At 37.0% G+C, this 21524-nt stretch overlaps 1 protein-coding gene across 2 annotated transcripts in view; it reads left to right on the forward strand.

Annotated features, from left to right (window-relative positions):
• SOX5 (SRY-box transcription factor 5) overlaps positions 1-21524 on the forward strand; it is a 401370-nt gene that overhangs the window by 173471 nt on the left and 206375 nt on the right. For both annotated transcript variants that reach the window (XM_032646908.1, XM_032646909.1), the window contains exons 4-5: positions 9606-9692; positions 18149-18321. In XM_032646908.1, the coding sequence (XP_032502799.1) occupies positions 9606-9692; positions 18149-18321 (260 nt within the window). The remainder of the gene's footprint in view (positions 1-9605; positions 9693-18148; positions 18322-21524) is intronic.

Genomic DNA, 21524 nt, shown 5'->3' on the forward strand with positions numbered 1-21524 from the left:
CTTTGCTAATGGGTGGGGTTGTGTTCCTGTCCTGCTAGTTGTTTGGCATAAAATGTCCAGCACTATAGCTTGCTAGTCGTTGATTGGAGCTGGGTCTTAGTGCTGAGATGGAGATCTCTGGGAGAGCTTTTGCCATTTGATATTACGTGGAGCTGGAAAGTCTCTGCTGGACCAGTGTCCTGAACTCGGCTCTCCCACCTCAGAGGCACAGGCCTGGCACCCCGCCGGCTCACCAAGACCCTGTCAGCCACCCAGCTGTTGGGAAGTCTGAGGTCTTCTGCCAGCGTTCAGTAGGTGTTCTTTAGGAGTTGTTCCACATGTAGATGTATTTCTGATGTATTTGTGGGGAGGAAGGTGATCTCCACATCTTACTCCTCTGCCATCTTGAAGGTCTCCTCCACTTGTTCCTTTTTAAATGAAAATGGTTTTGACACGTTGATTTTTTTGCTGTTTTGTATATTGGGGGTTCACAGCAAGTCTTACCTTACACAACTTTGTTTCATTGTTGTTTAGATTATATTTAAGCTTGTGAACATTAAATGCCATTTTGCAAATAAAACTATTGTATTTTCTCATCTAAAATTACTCTAAAAATGACACAATCCAAAATCCATGAAAGGTTATGAGAGACCAAATATAACAAGTTGTTAAGGCAGATGGACTACTTTGGTTGAGAAGGCTGTGTGCAAATTTATATATATGATTTTAAGGAAATCAAAGGATTTTTTCTTAATTTTAAAATCTGATGTTCTGTATTAGAACATAAAAATATAACTTGAGTTATAAGTAGCTTTTCAGCTCAGCTGTTCGACTACCTGAAATCACAATTTCTGATTTATCATATGAATCATGTCAGTTTTTATTGTTCATATCTTTTCAGGCATCTGGCAAGCTGAGACTGCGATTTGTTTTCACATATGTTGTGATAGAGAAGATTCAGGATGTGTAGTGGTTTAGCATCAGGCTGTATGCACTTTAATTCTCACTTCCAGTGGTAAAACATTCTGTCATATTTTTAAAGTATTGGAATTCTCATTCTAATGTATGTTAAGTGGTCTTCTATTTCTATACTTTTTGTATCTCCTTTATCATCTCTACCACCCACCTTCCCAATTATAAACAATAACAAAATTCTACAAATATGATCATTAATTTTTGTTTTCAGCATAGACTAGATATCTAATTAAATGGATGATTATCTGAATATAATCTTACAGTAGGATAATTGCTTCATTTATAATTCAAATACATATTTAGGTAATTCTTTTCTTAAGTATATCAGTAGCTATATATAATATGCTTAGATCTATGTTTCTTTACTAAACTGTGATATGGTTAAGCTATCTTAAACTTGTCCTGTTTGTTTATAAATTTGTCTTCTGAAATTAAGACTTCATTTGCCTTAAATATTCCTGATTCTCATATACCATTTGCTATAATTTAGTTCTTATGACTTGTCTTCTATTTTTCTTTCTTCTTCTATCTCACATATATGCAGTTGAGAAATACTATTTCAAATAAAACATATGGAAAATAACAGATGTATTACAGTTGGTCTCTGCGAAAGTTGGCTATTTGCTGGATGAAATAGTCTTGAGAATCTTTTACTGGAAATATTTTAACTGTTATAAATTGACTATTAACTGATACCGTCATGAACACCTTCCTCCCAGTTTTCTGTCAAGTTGCCTTTGCTTTCCTATTGTACCCCTCTTGCCTTAGTAACCTTTTTGCTTCCTCCTACTGTCCACTCTCACCCCTCTAATTGTGACTAATGGCTAGAACCTAATATACATTTCACCACCCACACTTTGCTGACAACATAAATTATTTGGATAAAGATGGACAATATTCATTAGCTGTGTGTGCACTTTACTGAAAGAGCCTTACACCAGAGTTCCACACTTTCCCATTTTTATTAAAAGTTAAAATGCTTTTCTGTCTTGGGGGTTGGGGTGAGTTAGCCATGATAGAGGACAGGGCTACAGTGCTAATAAATAAAAATAATAAGTATTACCGCTGGTTGAGTGACCCTGGGAAAAGAGCACTACAAAGCTATTTGTTGTTCCCTTTCACTTGTCAACAGCACTGGCTTAAAAGCTTTAGCCATTGTTGAGGACCTTACAGAACCCTTGGAAAGTTAGAAAGACAACTGTCAAAAAAGAAACTCAGGCCAAGATTAGTTGAGTATTTTTGTATTTCTGTGCTGTTTTGGGACAATTCATATATTAACCTAATGGAAGTGACAACAGTCTTTGTCCCTCTGACTACTACAGCTCTTTCAATGTCATCTTTATTGACATGAACCAACTGAAAAATTCATAGGAATGACAGATAAACCAGTGAAACTAAGGGTTATGAATCATTTTCATAAAAATGTGTAGAGGTAGAACTATTACCCTTTGATGTGGCTTTTGATTTCTAGGTAGTTTTAGTGATGGGCAAAGTGAAGCATATGTATATACTTTTCATTTGGATTTTATCATAAATCTCTTGGGTTGTTGTATACTAAGTTGTAGTTGTAATGTTAGTCAAACTTTTTAAATGTTACTGTGTGCCCAGCACTGTCTTAAGCACTTTACATAAATTATTTCATTTAATTCTTTTGACAATAGTATAAGTATAGTTATTATCCCCTTTTATAGACGAGTAAATTGGAGCATAGAGAGGTTAAATTACTTGCCAAAGGTCACAAAATTAGTCATAGTAAGTGATGGAGTCATGTTGTATGACGTTAAGTTTTTTTTTACATTTAGTAGCAAAACAGAGATTTTGTACATGAGAAAAAAACTCTTTGAAATTCCTTTTTGAAATGCTGCCCTCACATTACTTATGTTATTTTTTTCTGGGATCTAATATTTAAAACAAGAAGAAAACAGAGTGTTTTAGTCTATGCAAGGAAATGCACTTGCTTTCTGAGTGATGGAGTGGATAAAACTAGGAGAGTTTCATAAGTCTGTCTCTTAATGGATATTTTGTGTAGGAAATATAGAACCATCTTTTGAGGAAGAAACCCAAGTTTATTGATATGCAGCAGTTATAGCATACTGATTTTTTTTTTTTTTTTTTTTGCTGTACACGGGCCTCTCACTGTTGTGGCCTCTCCCGTTGCGGAGCACAGGCTCCGGACGCGCAGGCTCAGCGGCCATGGCTCACAGGCCCAGCCGCCTCGCAGCATGTGGGATCCTCCCGGACCACGGCACGAACCCGTGTCCCCTGCATTGGCAGGGGGACTCTCAACCACTACGCCACCAGGGAAGCCCCTAGCATATTGATTATGGTATATTAAATCATGTAATGAAAAAATATTCTTCTAAAATATGGTGTAAGATTGGATATAATTGAACAGGTGTGTTAACAGTTATAGCCTGTACGCTGAGAAAACTTAAGCCTGTGGGTAATGATTTAGATACTGCAATATTCCAAAAACTGGTTGCACATTAAAAATTTCAAAACTTGAGTCAGCAGGCCAAAGAATTTTTTTTTCTCTTAACCAAGCTCTTATTAAATTTCAAGTGGAAACAAAGAAATATTTTGGCACTACTAAAAGTAAAGTATTTCTAGAGCTTAATTCACTTCAGGATGATTACATATAAAATGAGGCTAATTGAAATCCTAATGCTTTGGAATTTCAGATGTGTTTCTATTGTGTGTTGTGGTGTGTGTTATTTTTTAACATTTCCTAGAAGAACTTGATATTTCCAGTAGCGGACTAGCTGTAGTGCTTGGCTAATGAGACTATTACAAGGCCTTCTGGTCTTCAGTGCCCAGATCCACTCCAGATATGTAGAAGTTTTTATATTACTAACATTGCGTTGTTTGATATTTGCCCCCAAATGTTGTCTAGACATGCAACTATTGTCAACATGAATTGAACTCTTACTGGTATATGATTTCCAGATTTAGCCCAAACTTCCCCTCAAAAATAATCTTATTATCAGTAATTGAATAAGTAAATAGCAAGGCTGTAATTAGCTTTTTGAAGAAAACTATAGTTAGCCAAGTGTACTAACTTTTATAACTAGCTATTCTATATTTTCATGGGAGCCATCAAGTGAAAGCTTCCAAGGGGAGAATATTGAATAAACAGTACCTAATTCTAACAGACGTTCACCACCCAGACCACCTATCATCTAATTATTGTCTAAAACTAGATGAGGTGCATAAAACTGGACTAACATTTTACTTTTGAAAAGTTTGACTCTTTATTAAAAGAACTTACTGCGGTGTGTGGTATATGGAAAAGAACGCTAAACTAGGAGTTAGGCTTAAAGTGCTGCCTTCATCATTAATTAGATTTATTATCTTAGGCAAGTGTTAACCTTAAGTTAGATTTTCAGTCTGTAAAATGAAGAGTTTGGTCTAGACTAGTTATTACCCAGCTTGGATTGAGCAAAACAGTCATCTCCCAACACTAGTTTCCTTGGTCAAATATGTAATCCATAATTCACTTAAAGATTGACAGTCTGTTAACACATAAAGTGGTCTAAATCTTGTAAGAAAGAGAAATGTCAGTTTGTTTCATGTTAATTAGATTTACATGACAGTGGAATGCTTATTTTATTTGTTTGCTTTAGTGTTACTTGTAACCAACCAACATAAATTTATGTCCAGTATATGTTTTAGTAAATTAGTTTTGTGGAATGCTTATCTAAATGTTATCTAAAGCTCCTTCCAGGTTTAAAATGCTGATTCTATGATATGAATAATCGACACATGCTTTTACTTCTTGACTTTGAAGGAGGTATTAGTATATTTTTGACGTTCAACCATATTGTTGTTCCTTCCAAAAGACAACTTTCATCCCTAAATGTGCACCCTGTCACATGTCAGGAATAACACAGCTTAGTTTAAGCCACAAAATTAAAGTATAAACAGTGGTAGATTTGGTATGACCTAACTCCTGGGACTTTGTTTAAAAAGTCACATATTATACATACATATTTTTTGCTTGTTCGATTTTTTCAATGAGCTCTGCCACTGCAGCTCAAGGGAGATTAAGGGAAAATAAACCCTACATAAACACAAAGCAAAAACCTGAGCCTGTGTGTAAAGCTACTGCACTGGAGCGAATGTGGTTTAATTCTTGGCACTGGGAGCTTGTTGGAGAATTACAATATGTTGGCATGAGTCTCTGGGTTGGGTCTCATTGTTCCAGATGAGGGAGTCAGTCTTAAGGGTGTTTGGCACTGAAGGGAAAAAGGAGTGAGAGTTATAGGGAATGAGTGGGCCCTAAAGAGGCGGGATGCTGTTGTAACAATGGCTGGCACAGTTAGGGGGGCCATTCACTCGTGGGGATTGCCATAGGCATTGATGTGAAGAACCATATGTGAGTAAAAGAGGCAAGGGTAAGAAGGGAAAAGCAAGCAAACATATCAAAAGGGTCCTGATGGCAGAAAGAGACAAAAGTAATCCAGTTAGAGTCATCTTCCTGTTAATGGATTGACTGATAAGGATAACTTTCATTTTTCTCTAATTTATCTTACAGCTTATTTCTTAATATTTATTTTATTTTCTCTTTAAAAATAGATACGCATTTACCTTACCCCTAAAAAGACAGATTCTGTAATTAAGAGGCCGTGGTTTTGTATTCCATCTGTTCTACTTTCTGGCTAGGTGATGCTGGGCCTTGGTTTTCTTACTGAGCCTTAGTTTTCTCATCTGCAAAATGGATATAATGATAATATACAACATTGACAAATATTGTATCTGACAGCATTCTGTAAACTGAAATGCCATGCAAATAATAATAACTATTATTGTCCGCCATGCTTATTTTAATATAGCGAGCTGTAGCTTTAATTTTAATGATAATCACGGTACTCCAATGCTTGGGAGAAGTAAATCTCAGGAGACTCTTTAAAGTGTTGAAAGTCAAACTATGACACATCTTAACATGAAAATAATGGATAATCCAGAATTTGAACATTTGGGAATAACTGTATGTCCAGAAACATACCATACTCACAGTTTAAAATACAATTCTACATGTATGTTTTTAAAATCACATCTTAGAAAGTGGAATATTTAATAGATAACTACTATCTCTTTTACTCCATAAACTGAAGTAGCAGTTACATAATTGTGTCAGATTTCACTTTAATCATATTCACACATTAAGGAACAGGTATATTATAAATATTGAGATTCTGCCATTTGATCTTTCACAGTTTTAATCATTTATATTCTATGGGATCTTTACCATTTTCAGAGAAATTCAGTCATTGGTACATGTCCATTTATTGTGATCATTATTGTGAGATCATTTCATACCACTTCTTCATGAACTACCAGTGGAAATAAATTCAAACAGTAGCAGTTGTAGAATATTGAACATGGATTTGCTTAAAACTCTTTGTTTTACAGTAATTCAGACAGAGAGGTGAAGTAGCTGAAAAGATATGCTTTCGGTCCCCCTGAGCTAGATAGTGTTAAAGTCCTGGTGAGAATCCATATTGTTTGACTTATAGCCCAATAGTCCTTCCACGTTATGAATGCATTTTCATTTCAATGCATATATCTGCTATATGGTCATAGGTTTTCCTTAAATCATCCAAAATTCTAAAGTTCAAAGTCATATAGTGGGACTACATCCTGAACATATTGAAAATTGTAAGGAATCTTGGCTTTTAATCTCATCATGCTGCCCGTAGGTACATGTTACCCTGGGACATTCAGTTTATCCTTTCAAATGTTTACTTCGTCCATCCACTGGAGTTAATAACAGTAGTTTCTCTGACTGTCCATGGCTGTTTTGCAGGTGAAATGCAGTAACGTGTGTGTACTAAAAAGAGCAAAGGCTTTGGGATCCAGTAAGTTGAACTTAGCTTCGTATTGGGCAAGTCACGATATTTCTCAAAGCTTTGGTTTCTTAATGGTGAAACAGACATACCAATATCTAATTCAGGGGATTATTATGAGAAGTTTGAGATACCACATGTAAAGGACCTGGTACACTGTTTCTCACTTAACCCTCAAAATGGCAGCTATCATTATCGTCATCAATAAGAGACTTAGGAATTTGTAGGAAAAAAAATAAACCTTAGTCCAGGACTCAGCTCTGCCCATTACATATGGTGAAACCTCAAACAAATCCTTTTATTCCTTTGGTCTTTTTCTTAACCTGAAAGATGGATATAATAACACAATCTGAGTCTTCAGATTTTTGCTTTGATTACATGAGAGAATACAGGTAGAAGCATCTAGCATAGCTCCTGGCACACAGGCTGTTCAATAAACATTTATTGAATCTGAGTTTAAACCTCATCCAAATTGCAAGTATTATTGTCTTTATTCATCCACAGGCATGACAACCCTGAGTTGGATACATTTCTGATTTTACATCTTGCAAATTACTTGGTCTTAAAGAAGTTATTCATTTTTTTCTGTAGTGTATGTTAAAAGTCAGGTACTTGAAAAAACTGGCTTTGTATGAGAGCCTCCTATCTTTATGCAAGTTAATAAAGAGGCCAGGAATGTTGTGCAGGTTTCAGAAATCTGGCGGCTGTTTCTTTAACTCTGCAACTTAGACAGAAGACTTCTGTTTCTTTATGAGCACACTACAGTGAATATTTTGTCTAGCTGCAGGGGAAAAGCTTTGTCATGGACTTTGCAGACAATAGCCTTAAAAGTAAAATGGTCTGCTTTTGGTGCCGGGAGGTTCAGGGGCCTATTGTTAGTGCACAATGGATTTCTATTGCTGCATTCCTGCTTTGCAAGGTTTGTTAGCTTTTAATGACTGACGGTACTCTACTGCAAATACCATATTGGTTGGACCCTGTTTACATGCAACTCAAGAATTTCTGTAGAGTGCTGGAAAAAAGAAACAGTGGTATTTGTTTGACCTGCTCTGTTAAGGTTTAAAAAATGATTTCACTCACCAAGTGTTTACTGCGAATGTAGAAACATTGGCTATCCCTGCAGAAGTATTTTAGAGTTACTTGTAAAGCCTCAGTGAACAGAAATATTGATTACAGTAAGAAGAGGTTTAATGCATTTTATTACTCAGAATTGTCATTACCATTTTCAAAACACTGTGGTATAGAAATAGGGATATTTTAAGAAAAAGTAAAATCTTTAGGATCTTTTTTCCTTAAATGTGAGAAAATAGAAAGATATATTTTGTTACAAACAAAAAAAAAACCATTTCACACATTCCATGTAAATGTGCACACAGTAGTTGTGGGGTGTGTGTGTGTGTATATGTACACACTATACATACAGGCTATGTGAAGAAGTAATCATTCAGAGCTTTTCACTATGTTATTTTCCCCAAGTTTTTGACATCTGAAAAGGAAGCAATCCACGCTGCCACAGTTTTTCCAAAGAAAATTCCACCTCCCGTCTGTTGAAAACTCCACGCAGGCTTTGTGACTCTGATAGCTGATGTCTTTAAGATGAGGGCCTGAGAAAGTAGATAGCATTAGCCAAGATGATGCTGAAGACGCTTTAAAATGCATTTTATTGTGGGGAAAATTAACGCTTTTCTAATAATCTTAGGATCTCTAGGCCAGACTGTCCCTTTGATAAGTTAACATGTACTCCCTTTATGCTCCTAGTAGGGGGTAAACAAATGTCTGAACAAACACAAATACGCATAAACACCAATGTGGAGAATGGCAGTGTGTGTCTTCGATCCAGATAATAAGTGTGGGTATTGTTATTTAGATAGAGCATACTGGGACACTTATCTTTTAGTACACACCATTTTCTAACTGAATGCAGTGCTAATCGTGGGATTGAAAGCCATTGTAATTGTGTACCCGTCTAAATGCTGACAAGAATATAAAATTACATTATTTGGAACTGAGTTTGATGTTTCGGAGTTTTATTAGCATTTATATTTACTTATACATTAAAATTCAACACAAAAGGAGAGATCAAAACCATGTGACATATAGAAACAGATGTCAGACCACCACATAACCCTGCTCTCTAAAATCTGTGTGTCCTGTCTTAATACAGGACATTTTCAAAGAGTGTGCTACAAATCTGAAATAAGCAAATAATAAGTTTCCATTATAGGCATTACTTACTTGTCTAGATTCTGCAATCTTTGTAAAGCTTCTTTTACACCAACTCTTTTTTATATGTTCGCGGTACTGGCAAATCTTTCCACAGTGTGCTAACCACCACACGATGTTAAACACATATTATGAAGTGGATGTAATTGTAAACACACAGAGGGACATAATTACATGTAGCAGATTTAAGAGCTAATTCTTTGCCTTTTTTTTTTACTCTGCATTTTATCAACATAATTATTTTTTGACTGCAGACTAACACCCTGAAATTGACAAGCATCCATTATAGCAGGAATTTGTTCACCAGATTGGAAAACAATGAACTGCAGGTTTATATGTACCCATTGTCATAAAGAATTAGTACAGCTTTGTTCCACAAGAGGAAAAAGCTAATGATTTTGAAACAGCAGGTGACAAAACACATTCTTTTTTTCCTCCCCTGTTATCAGTTTGTTGATGAAGTCATTATGAACTGGGACCAGGGTAGGGATGGCCTTCTTTTTAGCAGATAGACTTTTAATGAGCTTTGTTTATAAAGATAGTCACATTGATTTGCTTACCTGTTTTTATTTCTTTACTTAGAAACCCCCAGTATTGAAAAGCTACTATCAAAGGACTGGAAAGACAAGCTTCTTGCAATGGGATCAGGGAACTTTGGTGAAATAAAAGGTAATATGTTTGCAATTATTTTGATCTAAAATGTACCGAAATGAATCTGATATTTAGAAATATTAGTGGTGATAAAGTACTTCTGCCCCCATGCGCTCTGTCTTTGGTGTTTCTTCCTTCTAGCTTGAAAAGGGATGTACAGTGGTTCTTATTTTCTCTCTGTGCCTTATAATAGTATGTTTTTTTAACAGAATAACCCCACTATATCTTTAACAGTATTTGATGTTCATCTTTTTTTCTAAATTTTAAATGACTTACTTATAAGTACAAATGTATCTACAGCAGGGTTAAAAACTGTATGAGATGATTTTATACATTCTACGTATTAAGAGTATGAATATACGTAATCTCCACTTAAAACCAGGAATGACAAAGGGAGAAGGTTTAATTCCTCATATAAAAATAAAATCAAGTGGTGCTTTCAATTAATTAAAAAGTGTGTTTTCTCAGAGCATAGCAGGCAATCTATGGTTTTCTGTTTGTTGCCAATAGGACACTTTTGAATCTGAGTTCTAAAGGATTAATTTTAAGGAAAAACTACTTATTAATATTAATATATTTTGTTATGTATTACTCTGTATATTTTTGATAGAGGCTGAATATATATTTTAAATATCACCAGATTTATATTGATATACATGTAGAAATCTGTGTGTAAATAACTTTTTTGCATATGTGTGTACGTGCAAGTGTTCTCCCACTGAGAGGCAATCATCTCTCTTAAGGCTTTACTACATCAGAGCATCCTGGAGAAGGGCAAAGCACAAATCAGTCTTCTCAAATGTTTGACTTACGTGATGTCAGCATCTCTGTTTGGGAAACTTCCATAAAATGTTTGCTTGAGTATCTCACTTTTCATCCATATATTTGGAGTTTACATATATTCAGGCTATGATTAGGTGTGAACGGGTGGTGAGAAAGTGAATTCCTGCTAATCAGCAAATTAAGTAACCAGAACCTATAATGGAATGAAATTCAAAGAAGTAATAATTAATATCCCTTGAAGAGCTTGAAGACAAAGTTTAGAGAGAACAGAAAAATTTCATTTTCTATTTTGTTGGATTTTAACCCATTTGCACCTGAGATGCAGGATGTATTCTCCAAGGTTCTTTATTCTCCTGTGACCTGGGTAATAACTGAGAGCAGAGCAGAGCAGACCGCCTGTTCCAAGCCTTGTGATCTCATTCCATTGGAGGACAAACATTTTTCCCTCCCTCCTTTTCCTCACAAGTCTAACTTAAAAGCAGCAACAGCAGTGATGATAAGCTTAGAGGAAAGAAGCTCAGCTGTCCTTTCAGGCTTGCCTGTGGGGTTAGTTCAGGAAGCTGCAGTACAGTCACAAAAGAAGTTTCTGTCTTTAATTTTGAGTTTTTTAAGCTTCACATTCAGAGCACAAGTTTAGTTATTGTCCTCTGGTTCTGTTCAAAAAGCTGTTTTCTGATGCATTTAAAAGCAACTGTAGATCTTTCTTCTGTTGGGGGCATGGTTGTTAGGTGCTCGGATCAGGTTTGGCAGAAAACTGGAGGAAAAAAGCGCTGGGTTACTTTTCCTATTGACTGCCCGTGACAGTTGCAATTACTATTGTTCATAGGTGGCTCGAAAGTGGAGAGGATACAATAGTGTGTTGCCCTCTGGGGGGAAATGAATTTGACTTAATGGTTCTTGGGTGGGGGGCGGTCAGACCCTATGATTATGTGCTCCAGGAATGTGGTTTTCATACCACCTCAGAGGAAGTTAGTCAAGAACAATAGCCCAGCTGTTTGGCCCCTGTTTTTAATGAGGCAGATAAAGGTGTAAGTCTCATGTATGCGTAGACTGTTTTCAGTCAGGGTAGGGAAGGATAAGCATGACCTTTTTTTTAATCTGAAAATATGAACTTATTCAATTATTAGATTAATTTATTACTGATAATTCAGAGCAATGTAATCTGAGTAGAACCTTTGTATATATTAGGATGTTTACAGTATTTACTGAGTCTTCTTGTGGATTGAAACTCTTCTCCTCCATTTACACTGGTCAGTTTTCACTTAACTTTTAATTAGTTCCAGGAAACATGAGTGAGTGAATGAATGCGTGTGTGTGTGTGTGTGTGTGTGTGTGTGTTTGTGTGTGTGTGTCCATTCTTGAATATCTAAGACCATAGCCAAGTGAGGGCAGAGCTCCGTTCCTAAGTGCTGGCTTCAAGTTGCTGTGAGTGAATTAGTTTCAGCGCATTTGGACAAAGATTAAATTTACAGCTTGGCAAAATTCAACGAAGTGTTTCTTACTATTACTATTTAAAAAGTGAAAATGATAAACTTTTAAAAAGAGGAGAAATAAATAGCATTTGGTCTGGATAGTTTAGCTGTCAATAAAGAGTTGTCATACGCACTTAAAGTCAATCTCATTTTTCAAGAAACAGTGTGAGTTAGGAAAGGTCACCCATTTCTGAAAGCATAAAATTATTTTTCATGTTAGATTAGAACTTAGACCATTTTATGGTCTGGTACTTTGGAAATGTGAAGTAATTAGGTTTTAAAGTTACATTAGAAACAATTCTCTAAAAAAACACACACAAAAGTACACTGGATTCAGTTTTCCAGAACAAAAGAGTTTGACTAAAAAGGTCTACCGATAGCAAACAGTCAATATATATTGTAAACTGATTAGATGACTACAGACATAATTTATTTCTTCTTCTCTAATCAGCCGTATAGTGTAACTGGCCATTTACAGAGGTTTCTTTGCCCTTATCTATAGCAGAAGCACTGAGCAATGGTTGTGTGAAAGATGAAGAAATACATTTTATAGCCTCATAGTTACTGAGAAGGGAAAAAACAGTGCCTGCACTCCAGCTGGCAGCCAGTAGCATCACACATTGTTTCAGCTAGCATGAAATTCCATTACACTGAAGGTCATTGCATTGGCACTTCACCTGAGGACAGTATCTGGGGATCCATGGCAGCTTTGACTAATCTAAACAGATCGTCTGTTTTTCAACAAAGCCATTGCAAAATGTGTATTTTACTGACTTAAATTTATTTGTAAAATTATAAGAAAAATATCTCCATGCAAAACTCTCTTAAAATATTTCTATTTTGTTCAGGTTATGAAAGCAGGGCATTGTTTTGAGAGGTTTTTCTGAGTAGGGCACTCAGAAAAGCCTAGATCAGTTTCTCTACCTGCCTTGTTCGAAGAATTCTTCAGAGCCTTGTTTCTTTCCCATTGGTATCCCAGGTAGACCCTTCTCACCCTGCTCAGAATGCATTAATTTAGGCCAGTAAAGTGTTATATCTGTATTAAGGAAAAATGCCAGTTGTAGTCGGTATAATAAAAAATTGGCTCTTTTTGAAAGCTATAATTTTGTTCTTTCTAGAAGATGGGACATAAAGGCAAACACCAAACAGCTCTAGAATGCCAATGATGGATTCAAGTAAATAATCCATTCCACAATACTGTGGTCTTTCAGGACTCATGAATTAAAGTCATGCTATGTAGATTCAACATGAGGATTAAAGTAGATCCCCTCTTAGGTGACATAACATTTTGATATGAAAGAGATATGTAGATTTAGTATATGGCTTGAAAGAGATGATTCTCTTTAAATAACATTAGACGATTTGAAAATAAGCAGGCTTGGAACAGGAATCAGGTCCCAGGTAATAATCTAGTAAGAGGTATCCTTGGATTTTTATAAATTTAAAACATGGAAACTAAAATCTCAGCATTTAGATATGTAAGGGTTTGTATAACTTTGAAAGCTGTTTTAAACCCATTCTTTTAAAAGTCCAGTAACTATTTAAGAAACACATGGTTTGCTAATTATCTTGTGACTGTTTCATTTGTGCATTTTATATATATATATATATATATATATCTTCACATTTTTTCAGAGGGGTTGGAAATGTTGATTATTTTCTGAGGGAACTGTTGTATCTGGAATTTGTTTAACATAAGAGTCAGCCATAAGGCAGGTACATAACATATAGTCATTTACTTCTAAATAAAGTAAATGTTTAATGTTTTTAATCTACTAAGCTTGTTTTATAGTTCCTTGTAGTTGCTTATGAGTAATCTTTTCACTTTTTGTAAAAACTATTTCATAAGAACTGAAGAAAGACTACTGGGGCACAGAATATAAATTTTTAAAATAAGTTTGGCAGTGTCTATAAAAGCAGAAAGCGACTTTATGTTTTCTGCAAATCAGTTACTTGCTCTGTCTTGGGAAGCCAGAGTCCTCATGCCAGTGTATAAACACAGCAAGCGATGGGAAGAGACCAATCAGCCACTGGCTCTCATTGATTCGTATATTGATAATCCAGTTCACCAGTTAAGAAGTTATAGGGCTTCCCTGGTGGCGCAGTGGTTGAGAGTCCGCCTGCCGATGCAGCGGACGCGGGTTCGTGCCCCAGTCTGGGAGGATCCCACGTGCCACGGAGCGGCTGGGCCCGTGAGCCATGGCCGCTGAGCCTGCGCGTCCGGAGCCTGTGCTCCGCAATGGGAGAGGCCACAACGGTGAGAGGCCCGCGTACCGCAAAAAAAAACAAAACAAACAAACAAACAAAAAAGAAGTTATATATACCTTTTACAGCAGGCACTTAATAATGCATATTTTAAGCGAATACTCTTGCATATTTAATCTAGGGTTTTATATTTGAAAGTAAAAATATCCTCTCCTCAACATTTTTCTCATTTAAAAATACATTCATTCATTTAACAAGTATTCAGCTGTCCGAGGGTCGTGAAGATCCTAAAATAAAATAATTATAAAACCATTGTTTTTTTCTTGTAGATGTGGGACTCCAGAGCTTACGCTATCCAGATCATTGGATAATAGAATTTACCTAAAACATTTTCCCCTTTGAAATTAACATTTCTCCTACTAGGGGAGCATGATGTAGTTAAAAAGATTTGGTGTCTTGTTGCCCTGATTCTCTCAAAGACTTGTGGAAATGAGGTTACCTCTTTTGGTTTATTTCCTCGTCCCCTCATTTACAAACAGTTGCATTGATTACATGCCTGTTTATGTACAGCCACTTTGCTAACATCCTTTACAAAATTATTATAACAAAGTCATTTTACTCCTATTTTATGTAGGAAGAAACTGAGTCTCAGAGAGAGAGATGAATTATCCAGAACCACGTGCTTTAGTTGTGACAGGGTCAAGATGTGACTCTAATTCTGTCTGCCTTCAAAGCCTGTGCTCTCTACGTGATGCTTGGTAGTCCGTCTTAGTAAAGTTGGAATGGGTGATCTCTAAAATCCTGTGAAACATGAAAACTTATTCAGACCCACCACAGCTAGATGAAGAGTCCCTCTGAGATGCACCCATCGTTAGCCTGCCTCCATGGTGAACTTTCCTTGTAGACTATCTAGCTTACTGTAGGCCCAAAGTTTGGAACCCAGTACGTATTTGATGAATGGATGACCAAGAAATGCCGTGCTTCGAGATGGCTATTATTGACTACATTCCAGTCTCTAAGTGCAGTGAATTGAATGTGATATTAAAAACAAAACAAAACAAAGCTGTTTTTTACATTTTAAGTACAATACCCAAGTAAGCGGATGGAATAATCTTGGGAAAAGGTTATAAAATTACAATCTCCATTAAAAGGTAGACATTTGTAGTAAGAAATTGTATAGAACCATACTTTTTAAAAAAGATAAGAACGACCCTTGCTTTCACTGTACAAATGATAATGCACACATCTTGTTCATAATGTCCCAGAAACAAAATATCCAGCCATGGGGGTAACAACGGTAAAGACCATAGCTACTTTTCAATTGTTTCCGTTTCATTCTGATAGTCGCCCTTAAAACTGATAGCTTTCACGGGAATTTCCTGGCAGGTCCAGTGGTTAAGACTTGGTGCTTTCACTGCCAGGGAACTCCCGCAAGTCAAGCAGTGCAGGCAAAAAAAAAAAAAACCTGATAGCTTTCCATAGTACATATATTTTAAATCCAAGCCAAAGTCCACCTTTTAAGATATTGAAGCAAAAAGAATTAAACTATTTTTTCAAAATAAATTACAGAAATCTGAAAGAAGGTAAGAATATTCATCGTATTAGCAGTGTACACTAGAATATCAATTTATACTGTCATGTTATACGTGATCGCATTCCTTATGTAATTTTAATAGGTTCCAACTTCTAAGAGTATCTATATTGCAGTAAAGGATACATAACTAAATTTTATCAAAGTTTGATTGCATTCGTTGTCAATGAAAAAGACCAATGCACAGATGTTTGTAAGTTAGATAACTTAAATATTCCTTTGATGAAACAGAATAATGCCATTTGTACCTTCTGATGAGGGGGTCTGACTTTTACTCTAGTTGGATGAGACTGCCATTGAGAAAAGCTTTAGTTGTAAATTTAGAATAACTTAAGTCTGTTTCTATTCATTATATTTTCAGTTCATTCAACAAATACTGCTCTCTGTCTTGCCATGTGCTATGTTCTGGAGATGTAATGGTAGCAAATGGAGTAGACAGATTTCTGCCCTTCTGGAGCTTACACTCTAGTAGAGGCACTTGCTTTTTTTTTTTTTTTTCCAGTTTTATTTTATTATTATTATTTTTTACATCTCTATTGGAGTATAATTGCTTTACATTGGTGTGTTAGTTGCTGCTGTATAACAAAGTGAATCAGCTATATGCATACATATATCCCCATATCCCCACCCTCTTGCCTCTCCCTCCCACCCTCCCAATCCCACCCCTCTAGGTGGTCACAAAGCATCAAGCTGATTTCCCTGTGTTATGCAGCTGCTTGAGGCACTTTCATTAGGCAGAATTTTTAAAGGCAACGTAATGAATGACTTTTAGATCCTTCAGGTGGATTACCAGTTGAAAGCAACAACATTTCTATAAAAAAAACAAAGCAATTCAAGTCCTGTCCAAATTATAACACTGATAATCTAAGGAACACCAACAATAAAAGAAAAAAAAAAACATCCTGGCAAAGATTGACTGTTGCTTTGAATTAAATGTGTGGTAATTTTTTTGAGGGAAGAAACATAATCTCTAGTTTACTTTCAGCATCAAAATTCTAGGACTTTTCCTTTCCTGAGTGACTCTTCCTTCCTTTTACTTTCCCTTTAGTTATATCAAAACTCCCAAAGATTTACTGTGATTTTGATTGTAACTTCAAGCCATATATCTATTGCATTTTGGTAGAATAGAACAATATTGGGGAAATATAAGCTTCCAAAGATTTTTTCTTGTTATTTCAAATGTATTTGAAAGCATCCTTAACTTAAGTAATCCTAATAAGGGTTATTTATCTATTTGCATAGAATCATACATTGTCACTCAATTAAGGACTTTTCTCTCATCTTAAGAAGTTTATTTATTTAATTCATTTAAGAAAAGGTTATGGGGTGCCTACTATGTGCTAGGCATTACTCTGGGGACATAGTATTAAACAAAACAAGCTAGAATTCTGCTATCATGGAGTTTATACTCCACTGGGAGATTCAGTAAATAAATATGTCAATAATGGTACAACATATGGTGCTAATGACTATAATCTTGGATTTAACTGTAATCTTGGGTGGCCATAATGTGATCAGTTAGTTTTCCAACTACATTTCATTATTTCATGAGAGCATAAATTTATATTCTCAAACTTGAATATTTTTTCTGCTAGCTATATTCTATTTTTGAAGAAAGCCTCTGAGTGGCATATGAGAAAACAGTCTAAAACGTGATTAACTAATAGAGTTTTCCTTTTTAAATGTAGAATTCCTTAATCTGATTCTTCAAGATTCTCTTTTTAAGAAAAGAAGAATCGTATTACTGATAATAATACCCTTGATCTCTTAATAATTGTGGTTATTAAATTTTCATGGTTTGTCTTGCCTCTTTGATACAAAAAAAAAAAAAAAAAGACTACTTACGGGGCTTCCCAGGTGGCGCAGTGGTTGAGAGTCCGCCTGCCGATGCAGGGGACACGGGTTCGTGCCCCGGTCCGGGAAGATCCCACATGCCACGGAGCGGCTGGGCCCGTGAGCCATGGCCGCTGAGCCTGCGCATCTGGAGCCTGTGCTCCGCAACGGTAGAGGTCACGACAGCGAGAGGCCCGTGTACCGCAAAAAAAAAAACTACTTAGGACCAAGAACTGTCTTTTAAGCCTCTTTTTGTTTCCATCAAACCCCAGCTTAGAACATTAAGAATAATAAATGCTCAGCCAACAGTTTTTTATTTACTTATGAAATAAAAGGGGGAAAACAGCTACAGATTATTGCTCATCATAAATAAAAACAATCAAAATATTTGTTCATCCTGATATTTTGTAATGAGTAAATAGCCATCACTTTTTACTGTTGAGTTATAATCTAAAAGAAGGTAAGTCTATGTTTGTGTGTCCAACCTTACTCATGTAATAATTCTCTATACACCAGAGTCACTGTCATCGAAAAACCACTCTCTTCTTATTCCTCTTTTCTTACATGTTTTATTGCCATCTTATTTTCAGGGACTCCCGAAAGCCTCGCTGAGAAGGAGAGACAGCTCATGGGGATGATCAATCAGCTAACCAGTCTGCGAGAGCAGCTGTTGGCTGCCCATGATGAGCAGAAAAAACTGGCTGCATCTCAGATCGAGAAACAGCGGCAGCAAATGGAGCTGGCCAAGCAGCAGCAAGAACAGGTGAGTAAGAACTAGAGAACACAGTCAGGTTCCTCAGGTATTGTTCTGCCTGAAGCATACAGGTCACTCTCGGAGGCAAACAGAGATCAGTAAAAGCTTCTCCCCCCTGCCCTGCCTGAGTAAATAAAAAGGCGAAACACCAAAGCGAGCAAAAAACTCATCTGAAAAAGCTTATTAACTATTTTAGTGGTACATAACTTGGAAGTGATTATAATCGAGGTGAAATTCACGAGCACGGTACCAAAAAGAACCGTGGAGAGTCAAGAGACCATTTCCAGTCAGGGACATTAGGAAAGATTTCATTCAATGTGTTTGGTGTGAACTTGGAAGGCTAGGTAGGATTCAACAAGTGAAGTCAATTTCCAATCATGGGGCAAGAAGTTTGGTTAGGAGGCTACTATGATCATCTAAATAAGGTGTGAGACTCTAAACCAGATAGGGTAGTGACCATGGAGAAAGAGGAAGAAGGGATAAATAGGTGGAAGAATTATGGTCAGTTGAATTTTTTAAGTGGGCTAAAGAGAGAGGAAAAGCGTTGAGCCAGGGTAACAGGGAAGGTCAAGAGGAGGGCAGATTTGGAAAAGCAGGTGGTTTTATTATGCGGAATTAGAGCGGTCGTCAGGTTGTCCATCTGAAAGTATGTGAGAGAATAGAAATATCAATTCACAGTTTGGAAGAGAGGGCTGAGCCTCGTTTCCTAGATTATCTACATAGAGATGGTAGTTTAAACCACTGGAGACAGTCGGTTTCATTCATTTATTCAAAAAATAGTAATCAAGTGCTTGTGTGCCAGGCGCTGTGCTAACTACTGAAGTTACCTCAATTAACCAGAAAGACAAAGCCCCTAATTTCTAGTGGAAAGAGAGACAATTAACAAAGGAAAAGAAAAATTACCAAAATAACTTCAGAGAGTGATAAGTAATTTGAAAACATGTACTGAGAGTAATTTAATAAATATTGATTAATATGACAAGTTTGGGTTGCCATCTTAGCTTGGGTGGTTGGATCTGCCAGTTAAGCTCAGATCTAAATGACCTATGAGAGGCAGTGGTATTAATATCTAGGGCCAAGGTGTTTCATGCAGAGGAATGACAGGTTTATGGGCCTTAAATGAGAGTAGTGGCGATATCATGAGAAAATGGAAAGGAATTAAGGGAAGAGAGATCCTTGGGAGATGCTGGCATATAGCCGGTAGGGAGAGGAAAATGAACATATCCAGAAGCAAGAAGCTACTAGAGTAGTCATTTAGATTCTCATTGTCAGCCTTTAAACATGGGGCTTCTCTGGAGCTTTAGTAGCAGAAATCAGATAATAAGAATTGACATGTAGAAGAACAATGCATAGTGGGGAAATGGAGGTAATGCATAAGAAGTATTACTTAAAAGAGGCTTGGTAGTCATGGGAAGGAAAGACAGAAGGTGTCATAGGGTGAGCTTACATATAAAGATGGCACATCTTTTCTAGGACTAACTTAGTTTACCATCCCATGTTCTGGGTTTAGTGCACTCACCGTCTTAAGTGGAGGAGGACTGTTATTTAGTCAAGGGTACTTTTGTATCTACACAAATACTGCAAAACCTTCTAGACAGCTGTCAAAGTGTAAACTAGCAGAGTTGAAAGAGGTGGAGAAATATTCAGATTACATTTGAGGAGCCCTCCTTTCCTTCTGTTTACTTTTCTCTACTTGATGGTTCATCTCTGCTTGAAAGATGATATTTTTATTTTTAATGAAATGTGTCACCATCTTCCTTAAGTATATATTTAGCCTGTTATTGGAGATGACCCTTATTCCTCTTGCTCTACCCGTACGATGAAACAGCTCAGAATGATTGCCCATGACAGTCTAGAAGAACACCACTCTTTTCTTGTTCATAACCCTCAATACTTTCAGACATCTGAATTCAGAAGATCCTAGGAGCCTCTGAAACTGGAACTCAGTTGGGGATATTTCTTTGTAGAGAATCCATACTTCGATGGGCCTGAGGGCATGCTTGTCCTAAAAAATCTGAGCAATTACTAATGGAGAGCAAGGTTCCTTACTTTCTCTTTCACACTCTGACCCATCCTCAAATATCATCAACGGATTCTAGAATTTTCTACTTACTCTGCCATTCTCCTTAGAACTTCAGAAATCCTTAGGTTCTTCCAGAAATTCTCCGCTGTATTGGAGCGATGCCAGGCAATGCTGCCTGTACAGCCTGAGAGAAGATCCCTCCTGAGAGCTACTGGCCAGGTTCCTGGAGCCCGTTCTGCTCTCCCAGATCCTCTCTGCCGTGCAGCATCAGCACTCTGTAGTCACTGATCTTTTCATCGGGACACAGGGATATTTCTGAAGGACATTTAGTATTTATTCCTTAAGATTCAGGTTAGGTTTCTCTCACCTTTAGAACTCCTTTTCTGACCCTACTCCCAACACTCCCTAGTCAGTACACTGTGTGTGTCCCTACTCTGTGCTCCGTCCCACATTCATCTTTTCAACAACTTTCTGTTGAGCACCCATTTGATGCCAGCTTCTGTTTTAGTTAATAGGTTACAGCAAGGAATAAAACAGACCAAAATACCTCATGTATTGAGTTCTAGTTGGGAAGAGATAGATAATAAATAAGTAAAATATATGTTGAAAATGAAGCAGAAAAATAGGGATGAGGGTGCCAGGTAGAGAGATAGGCTCTTTTAAAATGACTGCTCAGGGCTTCCCTGGTGGCGCAGTAGTTAAGAATCTGCTTGCCAATGCAGGGGACACGGGTTCAAGCCCTGGTCCAGGAAGATCCCACATGCTGTGGAACAACTAAGCCCGTGTGCCACAACTACTGAAGCCTGCATGCCTAGAGCCCATGCTCAGCAACAAGAGAAGCCACCGCAATGAGAAGCCCACGCACTGCAACAAAGGGTAGCCCCCGCTCGCTACAACTAGAGAAAGCCCATGCGCAGCAATGAAGACCAAACGCAGCCAAAAAAAAAAAAAAAAGACTGCTCAGGGAAGGCCTCATTGATAGGGTAACAGCTGAGCAGAGACTTGTAGGAGGTGAGGGAGTGACCAATGCAGTTATCTAGGAAAAGAGTGTTCCAGATGGAGGGGAAAGCAAGTGCAAAGGCCCAGAGGCAGGAGTACCCTTGGTGTGTTCAGCAGACAGGAAGGCGGAGTGGCAAAGGGAAGAGAGAAAGATGACATCAGAGAGATAACAGGAGGCCAGCTCATACAG

The sequence above is a fragment of the Phocoena sinus genome, chromosome 10 (assembly GCF_008692025.1).
Source record: "Phocoena sinus isolate mPhoSin1 chromosome 10, mPhoSin1.pri, whole genome shotgun sequence".
In the NCBI taxonomy this organism is placed as follows: Eukaryota; Metazoa; Chordata; class Mammalia; order Artiodactyla; family Phocoenidae; genus Phocoena; species Phocoena sinus.